The 19312-nt window shown below is 37.3% G+C and overlaps 2 protein-coding genes across 2 annotated transcripts in view; one reads left to right on the forward strand and one right to left on the reverse strand.

Annotated features, from left to right (window-relative positions):
* Positions 1-7073: 7073 nt before the first annotated feature.
* On the forward strand, positions 7074-15416 carry LOC101303612 (cycloartenol synthase-like). Its single transcript, XM_004299709.1, has 18 exons — positions 7074-7283; positions 7392-7583; positions 10170-10259; positions 10646-10843; positions 11781-11865; positions 11990-12156; positions 12555-12743; positions 12975-13088; positions 13190-13312; positions 13418-13540; positions 13622-13720; positions 13818-13874; positions 13967-14013; positions 14196-14339; positions 14443-14620; positions 14747-14827; positions 15116-15199; positions 15282-15416. Exons 1-18 carry the CDS (start codon positions 7074-7076, stop codon positions 15414-15416), a joined length of 2316 nt encoding a protein of 771 aa, XP_004299757.1.
* Positions 15417-15531: 115 nt separating this feature from the next.
* Positions 15532-19312, reverse strand: part of LOC101303904 (uncharacterized WD repeat-containing protein C1672.07-like) — an 8888-nt gene continuing 5107 nt past the window's right edge. The window contains exons 11-18 of the mRNA XM_004299710.1: positions 18968-19107; positions 18586-18798; positions 17756-17840; positions 17360-17654; positions 16894-17149; positions 16544-16757; positions 16227-16432; positions 15532-15941 (exon numbers count right to left, since the gene is read on the reverse strand). Coding sequence (XP_004299758.1) covers positions 15792-15941; positions 16227-16432; positions 16544-16757; positions 16894-17149; positions 17360-17654; positions 17756-17840; positions 18586-18798; positions 18968-19107 — 1559 coding nt within the window. The 3' untranslated portion in view covers positions 15532-15791. The remainder of the gene's footprint in view (positions 15942-16226; positions 16433-16543; positions 16758-16893; positions 17150-17359; positions 17655-17755; positions 17841-18585; positions 18799-18967; positions 19108-19312) is intronic.

Consider the following 19312-nt stretch of genomic DNA (forward strand, 5'->3'; position numbering starts at 1 on the left):
ACTAAGTCTCATCTTGATCTCAAATGCTTGAAGTGTTAAAGTGACGAGATCACATGCTGCAAATATGTCTGCAAGGATTGATGTCTTATCAAGAGGACATGGCGCGACCAAAAGGTGTTGGTCTTGACGCCATCACCATGGATGGTGATATGGTGACGCCATATAGTGGCAAAATTGGTGTCACAAGGCCATGTGGCTCCCCAAAAGGAGGAAGGCCGTTAGGTTCGATACTTTCTCGCACTAAGAAGAAAACGAGCTTGGCAGAACCTGATCTATTGATTAGTGATACTCAAATCCGTCTCATGAAGTCTGAATTGTGATTATCATTGGGGGACGCCTCAATGTCAAATCCAATCCATATAGAGATCTCTACAAGTATTACACTAGTGTACATGAGGATGTGGAATAATGAATCTACTATCGAACCACCCTTTGTTGATGGATATCAACTTAGTTGATTGGCCAAATGGAAAGATGTGATACAGTATTAACAAAGAGATAGGTCCTTAGGCAGGTGATGCCGACACCGCAAGCTAAACCCTATCAGCTATGTCTTTGTCAGATAGCGTAGTGAGAACAAGAGTTTAGACTCACCTTATGGCGCAAGGTCTCTCACTAACACGCACTGAGATCGACTACGATAAGATATGCTTTCGTAATGGATGTCATTGAACTCCATTACTTTGTCAGTTTGGTAGTTTCCAAATAACTGAACATACAGCCTATGAATGTGGTCACAATAACATCTCTACGGGATCATAGATATACATGAAGATCTTAAACGGACTTTATTCATCTGAATCAAGTGGCTCCAGACCATAGGAGCATGCGTTTGCTAAATGTATTGAAACACACATGGACTCTACTTGATTTGGAAGGGATATGGTGAATTATGCATTTGCGTGTTCATTCTGGATTTACATGGACTCTTGATAGATAAAGAGATGCCAATATATATCAACATCTGAAGAAAAAGATCTTGGGAAAACATGGTCTCGATAAGACACTCGATGACTGTATTGATGATGATTTTCCATCAATCGGCTTAGGCGCTCTATAACTAGTAAGGCCTACATATACTCCCATGATTAGTCAAAGTCTTTGCTCTAAAGAGAGATTCGTTGTTTTGTCTAATGCATGATGACAAATATGTGTTAAGAGATAGAGTTTCCATCTAAGTACAATAAGACGCATCAATATACTCAACACAATACGAAAGACTTGACATCTCATTCGCTATGAAAAGTTGTAAAGCTGAGTGTAGCTATGCGCCCACTCAATGCCAATGTAATGGGCAGTAACTCCTTTTTCAATACTTAATGATATGAAAGGTTGAGGCTTATTCTATCCCTACATAAGAAAGACACATCAATAGCGAAATCAGAATCTGCCAAGTTTCATAGGTCAAATTCCAAGGGACGTATAGGAAATCTCACTCACTGGAAAATGGTGAAATTGGTACCATTGGAAAGGTCTATGTGTCTACTTTCCAATCACACCAACCATTTGATCATATCTATCATATTGAGTGAGTTATGGCCGTTTTTGTAAAGTAGGACGAATCTGTCCGAGAATCTGATTTTGGCAAAACAGTCAACTTTGATGGGACTTTGTGAATAACTCCAGATGAACCAGAACTTGTGTAATATACGGTTGGAAAGCTAAATGAGTTTAGTTTCCAAAACCGTTTAACGGTTTGTTCATACGTATCTCCTAGAGGAAGTTACAACTGTTCTAGTAACTGAAGGTCATGCTGCGCCGAAATCTGATTTCCTGCTCGAACTTATATTTTAAGTTCACAAGCGGCCTTATCCTCCAGATCTAAGTGTAAAAGATCATGTTTGAGGACAATACGGCATGATCTAGATAATCATTGTCCAATGCCACATTTGAAGACATGTTAAAGAGCATTGACATGCTAAGTTTTTGAAACTTCCGTGATTAGTAAGAATCATGAAGAGCCCTATGATTGATGTAAAGATTAAGGGGAGGTGCGAACTTCAGGGGGAGTCTAGCACATACATACATGTCACTATCAAATGTGAAGGGTGCGTTGTACTCTTTTTCTCTTACGATCAAGGTTTAGTTTTTCTCCCATAGGGTTTTTGTTCCTTGACAAGGTTTTTAACGAGGCGACATAGCAGCACCACCGGCATACCAGCGCAAGGCCGAGCCCCTAAGGGCCCCTGCCATGTCGGGCAGCAGCTTGGCAGCGCAAGGCAGCGCCCAGCACACCCTTGTCGAGCCCCTACCGCAGTTTGCTTATACAGGCAGCATGCAACGGGCCCCTAGCGCGCCCCTCGCGTGCAGCGCTGCAGCTGAGCCCCTACAAGGCCCTTACGCGTCCTCGAGGGCTTCCAATACCGCAATTGAGCAGATTTTAGCTCCCAACCAAAATCAAGCTTCTAAAGCTCTTTCTAGCTCAAAATTGACGCAATGTGGCATTGTCCCGTATGCTGAGACACCGAATGATGTGTTAGTCGGTTTTGCTGATGCTGGGTATTTGTCAGACCCACACAAAGGACGTTCCCAAACTGGGTATGTGTTTACCATGGGAACTACGGTGATTTCTTGGAGATCTACCAAGCAAACCCTTGTTGTTACTTCCTCGAATCATTCAAAGATTATTGCATTATATGAAGCAGTCAAAGAATGTGTTTGGCTTCGCTCTGTAATAACTCATATTCGAGAGTCCAGTGGATTGACATCTACCACTGATGCACCAACTTGTATCTATGAAGACAATGCGGCATGCATTGAACAAATGAAGTTGGGATTCATCAAAGGTGATAATACTAAACATATCTCGCCTAAGTTCTTCTACAAATAGCAACAACAATAGCAACAGCTTTGAATATCCATGTGAACCAAGTGACTTCCAAGGATAATGTAGCAGATTTGTTTACCAAGTCTCTACCCAAATCTACTCTTGAGAATCATGTGCGAAGTATTGGTATGCGTCGCTTATCTGAACTCCTTGATTGATTGATTATCAGGGGGAGTTGATTATGTAGACATCAAAGGGGGGGGGGGGGGTGTCTACGACACATGTTTTACATTTCAAGTTGTAGTGCTCTTTTTCCTTTCAACCAAGTCTTTTGTTTTTGCCTAAGAGGTTTTTTTTGTTTTACTTGGCAAGGGTTTTACTGAGGCAAGATTCATGCGCCATGTGATTTTGGTAGGCGACACAAGGGGGAGTGTTGAAGGAATTTACATTCCTATCCTTGATGATGTGTCTTGACCGAATCTTCTCCTTATTAGACTAGAATATATGTTAGATGGTTTGATTTACAGGGATTCTCTATGTAATGCCTATATAAAGGTCATGATATCAATGAGATGAGTAGACATTTATTCTCGTATTCACATACTCTTTATCAAGGTTGTATTTATCAAGTTACATCTAGGATTGGACTCGGTCTGGAAGCGACACCCATTTTGCTAGAACCAGAACTAGACCAGTCAATGCCATTTAAGGCCAATTTCTGTTCTTGATGTCTTTGGACTAACCAAAACCCAGATCGACATGAATAGGATGATCCTGCCCAGCCTTCGGTCCTCATTTTATTATTCCAATGTTGTTGTGTTGAGCCTCTTGTACAAGAAACTATGCTTAAAGCCTTTTATCAAAAATTAGCCTTTTGTCAAAAGTAGAACAACTTCATATTCTACTGTTGAACATGTGAACGTATTGAAACTAAGAACACCAAGCCTTATCTAATAGTTGCTGCCTTGCCCGGAAATACAAAATTGATTCCAGGAACTGCCTAGAAATACAATATCGAGGTCGTGAGAAATGGAGAGTGGAGAGAAAATGAGAAGAGGGAAACGACGGAGAACTAAGATTATTAATTTGATTATGTGCAATAGAAATTTAGATTCAGGGTTTTTTTTACAAAATCTTATGTGGTCATTCTTAGAATAAGTGTAGACCTGAAAAATCACCCAATAATGTCATATCACACACAAAGCTCAGGTTTTCAGGCCAACGACGTGTTTAAATATCACAGACTAGGATCAAACTAGAATAGCGCTAAAACCGGACCGGATCAAAGAAAAACATAAAACGTTGACTACAACGCCCGGACCGACCAGTTTGAACCGATCATTTCGATTTTTTCAGGCTACTTAATTGTCTTAATTGCGCAAGGTTAGAGTTATATCTAAAATTCAATCCCTTGATCCCTAGTACATGTTATACTTAATCTTAGCCTAGTCTCAGTACTCGGTATAAATAACTCTACAAATTCTGCATTCATGTATTTCACTACTATCTCTTAAATATGAAATCGTTTCATTTCGCTTGGTGGAATTATGAGATGAGTTACATATTGTTTCAAATACTCGACACGTGTCTGTTGTGGGTTCCTTCCAACTGTTACATGCAATCTGTGGTAGGGGAGTGACCGGTCTTTCCTTTTCTGATGATTAAGTCAAACCTTTTGTGGGTAAAAGAACAGTTATTAGGGTAATAGATGATAGTTGTTACAGTTGATAGTTGAGCTTCTTAAATAGTCCCTTGTATATTGGTTTTTTTACCTTCCATTCGATGTGGGACAAATGTCCCTTTCTAGCCTTACTTCTTCTTGGCCCATACTACTTTTGGGCCATTGGTCCATTGATTTGACCTCCATGCCGAAACAGAAGCGCAGCACCCAAACCATCTAACAACTCTCAAACCACCCTCCTTAAACAACCTGATTCTCTGCTTCCACGGCCACGACCTATACACCACAACCACCATATATAGCCATTAGTAATTCTCATCCGACGACATTATTAGACGCGTCGTCGGACTAGAGACAGAAATCTGGTTTTGAAATCTCAGAGAAGTCCTAAGTTTACTGAGCCGAGAAGATATGACACATAAATTCGGCATTAAATAGGTTGTAAAATAGTGATTAACCGCATTGCTCATTTGCATATTGCTGGTTACATATTTCCATTCAAATCTTGTACAACTATATAGTATCTCTCTGTAACATTAGTTGGAGCCATATATACTCCAACTAAAATTACTCGACAACTTGAATACAAACAAGCCTAAACTTAATTTCCTCCAACAAAGTTGGATCGGACTTGAGGGAAAGATCAAAAAGCTCGTCGGCAGCCAAAAATAGCGTAAACCCCCCAAAGGCGACACCATCTTTGATCTTCCCCATCTCTCTCTCTCTCTCTTCGTTCTAGCTTTGTTTCAAAGTTAATCATAAAATGCAAGGACAAGTCCTTGTGGCTCAGAAATTAGTTCGATCCCAACGCAGTAGCAACCAGACTTATTAACCTTGATTTCATATATATATATATATATATATATATATATATATATATATATATATATATATATAATATAATNTAATCGTGTTCTAGNAGATGTNTCCTAAACNCAANGACCTGATCCCAGTGAAGGGCCTTCATTCCTCATTCACAGCCCAAAACAAAACCACTACCTAATTATTAATATCAACAATCAGACAGACTATCAGAGTAGAGTTTAGGCTTTTATTCATTTCTATGATTCTATCTATTGTTCCATGACACGATACTGACTTTTACTTCGGGTAGATCATTATTTGTAACCGCATGTTATAAATGAAATTGTTTCCCGTTATTTTTAAAACGTTAATGTCACCATTAAGGTTGGCATTAAAACCCATGGATCAATGGTTAACCCATAGTTTGGTTAATGGGATACTGTAAATTTCTGGGTTAGTTTGGTTATGGTGTTAGATTGAAACTTATGGTGTATGTAAACTGTGTCAAACCTCTCATGCTCTATGTAGTACAATTTTCATATTGGATGTCCCTTTGCCATGTTTAGCAGCTTCTGTTTCGTCAAATTCTCATATTAATCATATTACTGATTAATATGGTCGCACACGGCTTTCACTTGTTTGTCATGTTAACTGATAATGCAGGCCAGCTATATATAGCTGCTCATACTATTAATGTTTGGTCAAGTTACTGAAAAAACCTGCTAGCTCTTTTAGTTAGATTCTCGAAGAGGACATTCCTACCATATAGTAGAAGTCTCAAACATTAACTAAACATGGATGACAAATCTTGTACGTAGTTGCTGCTTCCTTTGCTGCAAGACAAAGTGATGATCACGTACCCATTGATTGAGGTTGTTAATACATAGCCAATAGCACTTGGCTACACCGGAAAACGTCACAATTCCGGGTTAGACATCACCGCCGGTGTCACCACCGACACTTAAACTTTCGAGGCCTGGCCTCACTTTGCCCATCGGAGCCGCCCAACGACGGCTAAAGACACCCGAAAAGGGGGATGCTGAACATGACCACTGAAATGGTCCCTTATCAAAAGTACATGGCACGATTCCCAAGACTAGCCTATAAAATAGGCTCAGACCTCCCAAACAGGTAAGTTCACTATTCAACTAACTCCCGTATGAAACAAGTAGCCACAAACGTGCTGACTTAAACATCGGAGAGTCGAAGACTGGGCCACCCCGATCGTGACCTCTGACACGTCGTTACTTGTGCATGTATTGAGGAGCAAGACTCAGGATTCTATCTCTCGTCCCGTGACCCGGGAACGTGGTAGAAACAGAGGCCATCGGTGGTCACTCATCATCTAATTAGTTCCTGCTTCCTTTGCTGCAAGACAAGGCGTGCTTCACAATTTGGTTTCTGATTCTGATCTTAGTTTGTCTAGTCTTTAATTAGGGTGATAAATAATTGTTCTAGTTGAGTACAAATGCCAATGTGACTCACCACGAGGGTTATAATTAATTCACCCCTTAAGTCCTTAACAAAAAGTTATACTCTCGTTGACTAGTGTTTAGATTTGGGGGAGTGCTAATATATATAGTATTATTATTCCTAATTACAGTGTGGGTGGGGCAGTGATTAGTAGTTAAGTATGTATCGATGAAAGGGTTAATTGTGGATCATGTGCCAATTACCCATTTCCCAGAAGAAGTGGGTGGCATGGGGTACTTTGGTAATCCTGTCACCTGCAAAATGTATATAAATAGGTGTGAAGTTTCATCATAAACTTATCATGGGTCATCACAATCACTCGTGCTAAGCTAGACTTGCCAACAAAAAATGTGGAGGCTGAAAGTTTCAGAAGGAGGAAGCGATGGTAGTGATCGACGGCTCACAAGTGTGAATAATCACATCGGAAGACAGTACTGGGAGTTCTACCGGAATCTCGGAACACCGGAAGAGAGAGCTCAGGTGGAAGAAGCTCGGCTTGAGTTTCGTAACAATCGTTTTCGATCCAAACATAGTTCCGATCTGTTAATGAGACTTCAGGTACGTATATATACTAGTTCATGTACGTATCAGTGGTCGAGTAGTACTGTTCATGATCGAAAAGCTGCTGGTTATGTTTGAGCATATATATATATGTTTATCATGTAGTTTGCGAAGGAGAAAGAAAGTGATCGAATGGAGCTACCAGCTCAGGTGAAAGTGAAAAGTGAAGACGAAATTACTGAGGAAGTAGTAACAACCACGTTGAGGAGGGGGTTGAAATTTTACTCGACTCTTCAGACTGAGGATGGTTTCTGGCCGGGTGATTACGGCGGTCCTTTGTTTCTTCTACCTGGCTTGGTACGTACGTAAAGTTTAACCTATGCCATCTTATATTGTTGTATTAATAATTAGACCTTTGAGCGTATTAAGTTATGGATGTTCCCAGTGGCGTAGCCAGAAATGTTACTTAGAAGGGTCAAAATTTATTACCTAATAAATCAAATTCATTTTCAATCACTCTCTAGCTAGCACGATAATCTTCTTAAATAAACTTTGAAATTTCGTGCACGATAAATATTGAGAAAAATGTGTTGCATTTTCTTTTTTTAGAGATAGTGTCAATGTATGGTAAACATTAATGTGTTGCTTCTATTTAGCTTATTTGTAATGGAAAAAAAAATCGTAAATGGAATTCAAAGCATTAAAGTACACATTAGTAAGGTAAAAAACCATTCACACGATTTGTATTAATTAGACTAAGTATTTTAATAGTATAAATTTTTAGTTCATTCTATTGGTGTTGAAGAATATTTAAGATTAATTAAAGATTTCTCAAAAAGAAATGTCAATTTATTTTTGTTCATTAAGGCTAATTAAGCTTTTTCAAAAGTTGAGAGGGTTCAATTGAACCCTTTGACCCCTAGCTAGCTACGCCACTGGATGTTCCTAGTCAGCAGGAAACAAAAATTTAAATTTAATCACATCGAAAATAAAAAACCATCTAAATATATATAAGGGAGCAACACTGCAAAACCTCGAGCTTTCATCGGTCTTGTTTCACATAAAAAGAGAAAAGAAAAAAAAAGGCTAGACCAATTTTAATGGGTTTGGCTAATGTGTCGTCCTGATCGAATGTTATGTTGCAGACCGTGAGCCGTAGGATCATCTTGAATTTGAAATTTTTGACCAATCCAACGAAAACACAGCCTGCTACATAGCATACAGGACGGCGTACAACACAAATTTCAAATTTAATATTATTGACTAGAAACCATACAACTGCTCTAAACTCTAAACTGTACCATTAGTAAAATGATGTTCGCAAAATTCATTGATTCTCCTACCGGGAGGAAAAAAAAAAAAAATGGATTTCCATGCAGCCAGCATAACTGTCGAAAGGATTTGCTTAGATTTGTAGATTAACTCTGGCTTGCAAAAACTATGCCTCGAGTCTTTGACATGTATATACCATCAACTTGCATGGAATTATTTCATGAATACATGTATTTATACATATATATATATATATAGTATTTTTTTAGGTAATTAAGGACATCTTTATTTATTCTTGTGGTGCGGATTTCTACTTTAGACTCATTTTTAAATCGAATTTTCACATCTCCACCGTCTAGTCTTTAGGCTCTCAAAATTCTGTTTTTCTGTTATAAACATGAACGTTTCAAGTTCGACATAATTTAGTTCGTCCATTGGTTTAATCGAGTTTGAGTGACTTAACGATTATCAAATTGGCTGAAAATTTGCTGAGATGATCTACACATTAATACCTAAAGACTAGAAGGTGGAGATGTGAAAATTCGATTGAAAAATGAGTGTAAAGTGAAAATCCGCACCATAAGAATGAATAAAGACTTATTTAGCTAAAAAAGTCTGATATATATATATATATATATTTAGTAATCAATTGAAGAACTCCCTTTCATCTATATATATGGTCCCCTTTTCTTTTTTTTCCCCCCAAATGGTATCACTAGGCACTAGCTATAATATGGATACGTTTAACGTCAGTCAATTTTATCAAAATTGTATAATTTGTACGATGAATAACAAGGTATCTATCATATAGTTTCTGATCGATCGATGTTTACAAATAAGAAGCAAACCCTTCTCAAAGTTATCAGTAATGGTCCCAACACATAATGGATGATCTATATATCGTAGTCATATTCAGTTTTATATCTATATATAAATATGTATTATATGTTATTTATATACCGTAATATGTATTTATATGCATCTATGCATCATTATAGCAATATTATATACTTTTGTAGAACACAGCTTCACATTATTGATGGTCCAAAGAAAAATGTGTGAAGATATGACATGCCTGTGGGCTATCTCCTACTTTCTTTTCCATTTTTTTATACCCTCCTTCGATCATTATCTTTGACAAATTCCTCGCTATAACTTTGAGATCAATGAAAGAATTCGAAGATTTTTTATTCAAAAGGCTAAGAGCTCGATCTTTTTGGTCATTAGCACATACATACATATGAATATCGATTGTTGTATTATGAAAGAGAAAAATAACTCACACTTTTGAAACAAATAGATGCACATAATCAGTCAATTAGAGCGAAATAGGGAGAGATCAGTACTAAAATGAGTATTTTTTTTCGGTTTTAAAATGGTTCAAATGATGAACAACGACGCGTAAATAGAGGTCATAGTTTAAAGGACGAAATCTGGACGAGCTAGCTCCATATTTCCTTATATTTTGATATTGAATAATAATTTTGAGATTGACACCGTATAGAATAATATTAACACTTATAATTGTTTGTGACTATGTTACAAGATCAATGCATCTCTATTATATTCACTACTCATGTCAAACAATCACACGCATGCATGCGTAGAGTTGAATTAAGTTAATTAAGCAATTAACAATAGTAATATTGGTTGATTATGTGTCGTACGTAGGTTATTGGATTAGCAGTAACAGGCGCTCTTGATGCAATCTTGTCACACCAGCATCACAAGGAGATCTGCCGCTATATTTACAACCATCAGGTCTCTCTCTCTCTCGCATCACTTCATTTTTCTTCCATCATTTTCAATTATTTCAAGTTTAATTTTCTATTTTCCAAATACTACCTGCCATAACTAAATTCTTTCTGAATGGGTCAATCATGATTATATATATACACCTGATATATGAATATGAAAATGATCGATCAGAATTCAGAACCAAACAAGGCTGACATATATATATATATATATATATATATATTTCAGCCATTTAGTTGGAACCAATAATTATCTCATAGATAATATTAACAAATCATATCTAAGTTAAATGAGGTCCATTCAATTGATCACTTTCGGAGGGAAACTTGTCGATCCGATCCCCTGCATGTATGTAGTGTCTAACTTACTTGAATATATGGTGCATGCAGAACAAAGATGGAGGTTGGGGACTGCATATAGAAGGGCCAAGCACAATGTTTTGTACAGCTCTATCCTATGTGAGTCTGAGACTGCTCGGAGAGGAGATGGACGGCGGCGACGATGGCGCCATGGAGAAGGCAAGAAAATGGATTCTTCACCGTGGAGGAGTTACCAGCATCCCATCTTGGGGAAAGATGTGGCTTTCAGTAAGCTTCAATAAGCACCTAATTAAACCCTACGGTGAATTTAATTTCTGCATGCAGAATTGCAGATAGATCAACATTCGAATTGCTAGCATTGGCATGACGCGCCCTTTTGCCCTACAAAGAGTGTTCGTGGCTCTAAATCCTAATTCATCATATAACAATCAAGAAAATCTTCATTATCAACGTGGTCCTGAATCCTGATGATATGCATATATCATTTGTTTAGTGATATATCCAAGTGGTCCTATATATTTATTAATTAAATTAACATTATAAAAGAAAGAAAAACTTAAGCACGAAACAAAAAAGTAGTTGCGTGTGTTTGGTGAGATGGTAAGTTAATGACTTCTCATTTAGAATATCATGTGTTTGATCCTCAAAAGCGAGAAAGAAAGAAATAAAGAGGCGGGAATGTAAACATTTGAATTATTGATAGACTATATTAACGTAATCTCTGCTATTCAAGGTAAAACTTTTGTAGCTTAACTATATCTGACATTCATGTTTACAGTTTTACATATACCTACAATTGACAATATATATATATATAGCTAGCTAGGGTTTTGTCAACAAAATCAGTTTAGACTTATGAAATCAAAGTTACAAACGAGTGTCATGTATTATCAAAGTGTTTTATTTCTCAAGTTCATTTACGTATTTAGTTTAGATATTAATTTGTATAGCAATACTTGTATTTAGGGTTTTGTTTCAAATGTAACATGATATACAGTATGGGGTTTATTGCTCGATATATATAGCAAGTATTCTTCTTGACACTCGGGTTCAGAGTTTGAATCCCCGTCTTGATTAGTTCGCAACTTCACATCTCCGATCCTATCTTTACCTCTCGTTGCTAGGAATGAAAGTCGATCACTTGGAAACTACTTTAAGTTGCTAGTTAATTAGTTAACTAAGCATTTATGCATGGCATATGCAGGTACTTGGTGTATATGAATGGGATGGTAACAATCCACTGCCTCCTGAATTGTGGCTTTTACCTGATTTTCTTCCAGTACACCCAGGTTTAGTTCTCTTCCATTTTCTTCCATACATGATACATATATACTTCATCCCAATAAAATTGGATTAGTTCTAATTATTCATGTTTATATATATGGGGGGATTGATTTGATTATATATGTGCAGGTCGAATGTGGTGTCACTGTCGGATGGTATACCTGCCTATGTCATATTTATACGGCAAGAGATTTGTTGGTCCTATCAATGGCCTTATTTTATCCCTCAGAAGAGAGCTTTATACCTTTCCCTATCACCTCACTGATTGGGATCAGGCAAGAAATCTATGTGCCAAGGTACCCAAACTACTAGAATTTGTTATTACTGGGAAAGAAGTTGCAATGAGATGATAACATTCCAAGCCTGGCTGTTGTGTTCTGATAGGTCAAGAGAAACATGTCTTCTGGATTCAGTATTTGTTTAACATGGTATAAACTATATACTAGAGTTCTAAACTCACGAGGTCTTAGAAGTAAAATAGTAATTAGGTTAGCTCTATATATATAATTGCATTGGGATGTTCTTGTTGCGTTGTTGGCGAATTAGAATTACTGCAAATCTAGCTAGTAGCTCAACTACTAATAATTTTTGTGAGAAATGAAGTTGAGGTGTTTCTCCATTCATACATTTCAATCTATTCCAGCTAATTAAGTGTAACTAATTAAAACAATATTCCTCGTAAATAAATCTGCAGGAGGATTTGTATTACCCACATCCCATTTTACAGGACGTACTGTGGGGGTCTCTTCATAAGGTTGGGGAACCTCTTCTCATGAGATGGCCATTTTCTAAGCTCAGGCAGAAAGCTCTCACCACTGTAATGGAACACATTCACTATGAGGATGAAAACACTCAGTATATCTGTATTGGACCTGTCAATAAGGTTTTCTCATTTATCTAGTATTTACTGATGTCTGAATTAGAAGAGAGAAACTAAAAAAGATGGTTTAATTTTCTGACATATATTCTACGCTACCGGATATGATTTTAGCAATCTACAGTTCTGGAATGGTAGAATATGTGATGAGCAAGAGTGATGAACTATGTCAAATATGCAAGTATGCCCTGAGATTCTAAAGAACAAATGCTTATGATGATAAAAAAAATCATGCAGGTACTAAACATGATCTGTTGTTGGGTGGAGGATCCGAATTCAGAAGCATACAAGTGTCATCTTTTGAGAATAAAAGATTATCTATGGGTTGCAGAAGATGGAATGAAAATGCAGGTTGATTATCCTGAATTCAATAATGTTAATGTGAATTATTATTCTCCTATATGTTCATAAGATAATACGAGTAATTAAACATTTTGATGATGCATACATAGGGATATAACGGATCTCAACTCTGGGATGTTGCTTTGGCTGTTCAAGCGATCCTTTCTACCAACCTTGTGAATGAATATGGTTCCGTGCTTAAGAAGGCAAACGGTTTCATCAAAAACACACAAGTACTGTAATCAAAATTAAACTCAAACTTGTGCTTTTAGGTAGGCACATATATATGTGTTTATCAATAGCTTCCATAAAATGGGTTTTAATGTGAATCAAACTAGGTCAGGAGAGACAGCTATGGCGATCTTAGTTACTGGTACCGTCACATTTCTAAGGGAGGATGGCCCTTTTCTACTCCAGACAATGGCTGGCCTGTCTCAGATTGTACAGCTGAAGGTTTGAAGGTACATATATACATAATAATCATTGCTCCATCGCCAACTGATTGATATGATTCGTTGTAACTTAACATCACCTAATTGCAGGCAGCACTCTCATTATCACGTATGCCCCGGGAAATTGTGGGAGAAGCAATAGCAGCTGATCAACTGCATGATGCTGTTAATGTGGTATTATCCCTACAGGTACAACTTGACCTTGTGACATTTTGTAGTACAGTTGCACAGTACTTATGTAATCAAAAGAGGAATGACATGTAATTTTATTTATTTGACAAAACAGAACAGCAATGGAGGGTTTGCATCATATGAGCTCACAAGATCCTATCCCTGGTTGGAGGTGACGAACGATTAATTCTTGTTTTTAAATCTGATATTTGAAGTATGCTACTCAATTTTCGGAAAAGCTAATGACTCTCCTTTCATTAACAGATGATCAATCCAGCTGAAACATTTGGAGATATCATTATTGATTATCAGTAAGCTTCTTGCTTTCCTAAAACAATTAGTTGTGTTCAATTTGCAAAAGAACAACCATTTATAACATCATAATACCAGAGCCACAGAATTTGAAAACCAATGGGGTTGAGAGTGTGTACAAATGTGAATAAATGAAATACTCTCACATCATTTGGTAAACAAATTTGGTGAACAAATTCAGGTACGTGGAATGCACATCAGCAGCAATCAAAGGCCTTAAAGCATTCATGAATTTATATCCATGGCATCGGAAGAAAGAAATAGAAGCGTGCATTGGAAAGGCAGTTCAGTTCATCGAGAGCATACAACTTCCTGATGGCTCATGGTTAAATTTGTTTCAAACCATTTCATCAAAACAATTTTGAAATGCTAAAACAAAAATTGGACTCATAAACATGAACTGAGCTTAACACTCCAATATATTCCAGGTATGGGTCTTGGGGAGTTTGCTACACCTATGGAACATGGTTTGGAATAAAGGGTTTAGTGGCTAGTGGCAAGACCTACCAGACAAGTAATAGCATTAGAAGAGCATGTCATTTCTTGCTATCCAAGCAACTCGATTCAGGTGGCTGGGGAGAGAGCTTCCTTTCATGCCAAAACAAGGTAAATCCATGTTGAGTTCATCAGCTATCTGTGTTCAGAATTTTCTTTAACTTCTCTTCTGTCCAGCATTTCCAGACAGTTTACGATGTTTCTGATTGATATCTCTGTATATGGTGGAATGAATAGGTATACACAAATCTAGAAGGAAACAAACCACATATAGTAAACACTGGATGGGCTATGTTGGCTCTAATTGAAGCAGGGCAGGTGCGTCACGATGTGTTTTTTCATAAAAGGGTTTAAAGCTAGGTCTCAATAAACATGAGCAATGCTGAACGCCTGAATGAATTGTAGTTGCTGAAAACATGACATGACAGTTAATGTGTTAAGAATGGTCCTAACTATTGATCTGCTAGCTTATCTATTGTCATATGATGTGATCGACTATTGGGTTTAGGGTTGGGATCAAAACATAGGATACATTTCAATGTTTCCATGGAGACGATAGGAAAACACTAATTTGTGACCTTCTTTCCACTGTTTTGTAACTCTTAGGGCGAAAGGGATCCGATCCCCTTGCATCGAGCAGCAAAGGTATTGATCAATTCACAAATGAAGAACGGAGATTTCCCACAACAGGTATTGGTTATTGTAAATACTCTACAAGGTTTTCAGAGGCATTACATTACTACCTTACACTTGCTATGTTTATGTTCAACAGCAAATCATGGGAGTCTTCAACAGAAATTGCATGATTAGTTACTCCGCTTACAGAAATATCTTCCCAATCTGGGCACTTGGAGAGTATCGAAGCCGGGTATTGGTACCTCACAAATCATCATTCAAAAGAAAATAAGTGTAAATGGATTGCTCATGTAGATACTATAATTGGGTTTCAATCGGTGCTCATGTACAGTGTAATACTGGTTGTGCAAATTTGATCGTGTTTATCAAGTATTCAAGACCATTTTCAGGAAAAAGTGGTTGGGACAAAACTATATAACTGTTTACCACTGTATTATACAGATGATGTGAAAATCTTCAATGTTAGCTTAAATATCTAATCAGTCCCGGATTCAATTAATTTAATGCCAAGACAACTGATCAACTTACATTAGAGAGCACCATCTCGGCCAACTTAAGATTACAACAGAAGAATTTTCTATTCAAAATCAAGACCAAACCCTTGCACAAAATTGGGGATGATCAATTAAAATAAATACTTTAGCAGTCAAAATTGTGAATTGCTAAGAAAAGTGACCATGCACCTGGCACTTTGAAACATTTTATCTACTCTTTGCCATGTGTTTTGTTGAACGTCTAGGAGCTTGCTTGCCTTATCTTGTAGTCGTGACTGGCGTCGAATTGTCTCGCCATGGATCTGTCCAGGAAGGAAACAAAACAACAGTGAGTTTAAACAAAAAGTTGTACGACCAGCTGGAAATTGGTGATTTTACTCTCCTTTCATACAAGCTAATAGGCCAAGTTCATAAGAATGATTTGTTATCTAATTACAGTTCTAGTTCTGAGTCCCACCTTTATCTAGGAAATATTAGAAGATTCCTAAAAGGTCTGATAATTACTTGTTACTCGTCAAATTCCGGACTGAACATAATGACTTTAATGCAAAAATATGACTAAAAGCAGAAAGGAATTATATCTATACCTTCAGAAATACTCTGATCACAGCTTGCACAAAGTCAAAATTATTTCTGCATGCAGTCTCGTGTATAAAATAGTCTAGAAGCAGTTCAATTGGAACCAACTTTTCTGGCTCTTCTTCATCCTCATCACCAACAATCTGAAGAATTCGAAGTTCCATATCCAGGGATGACGGGGACAAAGTTTTGATGAAATCAGTAAATTCTGAAACTGCACCAAAATAAACACAGTTAGCATTATGTGTTCCAAAAATTTGCATCGATTGACAAAGCCAACCTTTCAACTGAATCACAAATAGAGTCTAAAAGATAACATATTTACAATTCTTCATTTCTGCAGATGACTGAAGCACTTGAAGGAATACTGATGGTGCTAGAGCACCCTTTATTCTAGATGATTCTTCACCACCTTTTGCCTCCTCATTTGTTGACCCAGTAGGCTTAAACATTATTTCTCCTGAAAGAGAAGGAACTGAAGGCAAAAAGAAAGGAGCCTTTTCGGGTTTCTTTGGGGGCTCAATTGGTTTATTTCGTTCCTGGAAATTGCAAAATGTACTGGTTAGTAACCAAAAAAATGTACTGAAGAACAAAAAGAATATATCAGATAGTTGTAAAGAATTCAGAAATGAGGTTTGAAGACTGAACATAAACAACAGGCAGCAGTAAAAGTACCTTTATAACGTCTAAGTTGATTAAGCTTTGCCACTGGCTTTTAGGATATGATGAGAGAGTAACAAGATCTGGAATTTGCAGTACAAGAGTTGGAAGAGAATCTTCAATTTGTGCAGAGTTTCCAACAGGCTCGTCAATATCCTCAGCTTCAGAACCTTTTGTCGAAGAGACAGATGGCAACTTAACACTAACAACTTGCTTTCCACTTGCATAGGAACCTACCTTCGATGCTCCGGAAAACATTGATTGATTCACCCTGATAGAGTTGCCAGGTACAACATAACAAAAAACAATTACTACTTTATTCAAATAATTCTTTGTATTGCATGCTCATTATTCACTGTAAGAACATATATCTTCAATTTTCCACCATAAACAATCCCAATGAAAATTACTAACTCCAACATCCCAATGAAGTTTCACTCGTATTTAACTGCCTTGGAATTCCACATACGTGAAGACTTACCAAAGATAGACCCCGTTTTGATCTACATGGGAGGTTGCTAAAATATCCATATTCGGTGACAGAGACAATGCCGTCACAGACACATCTACGTGCAACGCATCTATTTGTCTTGCTAAGATAACATCCCAAACTCGAAGACTTCCATCCATACTGGAAGACAAAAGCCACTTTCCATCCTCACTAAAACACATGTCTGTGATGCGATCAGTATGGCCTTCAAATTTACGAACCATTCTTGATGCCACAACATCAAACAAGCGGATAATTAGGTCATCAGCGGCAACAGCCAAAAGACCTGAAAGTTGAGTTGATTGATTACAATATCATCCAAGAAAATTCATGGTACCAAATAGCAGGAAAGAAAAGATGCCAAAAAATATGTCAAACAAATGTTACCATTCAAACGATTGAATACAATCCTGACAACAGAGCTCCCAACTTCCCATCTAGATGGCACTCCACGTCCCTTGAAATCCCAGACCTGTACATCAGAACATTTGAGTAAAAAATCCAGAAAACTTTAGATGACGTGGAGAAAAATTCTGTGTTTTTGGAGCTTTATATATGAGACTAGATATATTATTAGTAGCTGATAGAAAAAACCAAATTTAGAAGCTTAAAATAAAAAAGATGGCAGAAGCTGCACATATAGGGATGTGAATGCAAAATTCCAACTAGTGTTTGGTAAAGCGGGGGAAGCCACAGGAAAACTTCTTTTTTGTATCCATTGTCGTGTTCTGATTCTGCATGTATATTAAGACTATAATCAACCAGTTCTCCAGTAATGACTAATCCATTATCTGGATTTAGATTTCCACACTACCACATAATTAGTTTCGACGTTCAAATCATCCTGATCTCGTATTCTGGTTCCGCTACTCGGCCTAACACGTAATCTGTCGATAAGACCCATACACATCGCTGGTTCATATAGAAATATCCATACTAGGGTTTAAAACTTTAAGCAGTTCTATGGTTTCTATTCACAAATGATAAGTCTTAGAAAAATATATTAGATAGTGGAAGCAGCTACCTCACAAAATGTCCAGCAGCAAACAAGAAGGGGTAAATCCGTTCACATTATGCTTACACAAACAAACTCTTCTTTTTACTTGACTGATTTAATCATTCGACAACTTACCAGCATATTCCTGTGCAAAGTGCCTATCTACCAGTAAATCTAATGGCAATGTAGAGCATAATGTATGAAAGAAGTACACACTGACCTTTATGTCCCCATGATATCCAGCACTTATCATGTGAGTATTAGTTGAATCACATGCAATTCCAACAACTTCCCCCTCATGGGCAGAGCCGCTTCTTTCCAATGGGTCCACATAACTACCTCGGCTGCTTCCTGACTGCAGATTGAACCGCTCAATCCAACCACCAGCTGTCCCTAGAATGGCAAAATTTCCACACGCACTGATTGCACAGGCCTATAATCAAACAAATACGAGAATTCAGTGATTATCGTAAATCATTGTGACAATGGTCAAGCTCATATGGACACCAAAAAGAATGAAATATCCAACTTGATTGTTTCTTGTAAATATTGCCCAAAAGGTATTGAAAAAGAACAATAGATATGGTAAATAGAGTTCTAACCTTCACAGGTGTTGGGTTTTCTGGTCTTGGTTTCAGAATATGCTCCCCAAGAACAAAGTTTTGAAGTCTCCACACATATGCCTGTGCAGTATCCATGTGACATGTAACAACATTGCACCAGTCTCGCTCTCTTATTTCAGCTGATGATATAGATTTCCAGGAAATGGTAAATATAATTAGAATGTCTGGTAAACATATAAATTTGGAAAAATTTCAGTTTACTCCCCTGGACTTTGGTCTAAAATCAGTCCGATATCTCATCTTTTTTTTAATCAGTTTCATCCCTAAACTTTCAAAATAACATCAATCTCGACCAAAATGACTAAAATAGCCATTGTTACGGTT

Source organism: Fragaria vesca, linkage group LG5, assembly GCF_000184155.1.
Source record: "Fragaria vesca subsp. vesca linkage group LG5, FraVesHawaii_1.0, whole genome shotgun sequence".
NCBI classification, from domain to species: Eukaryota; Viridiplantae; Streptophyta; class Magnoliopsida; order Rosales; family Rosaceae; genus Fragaria; species Fragaria vesca.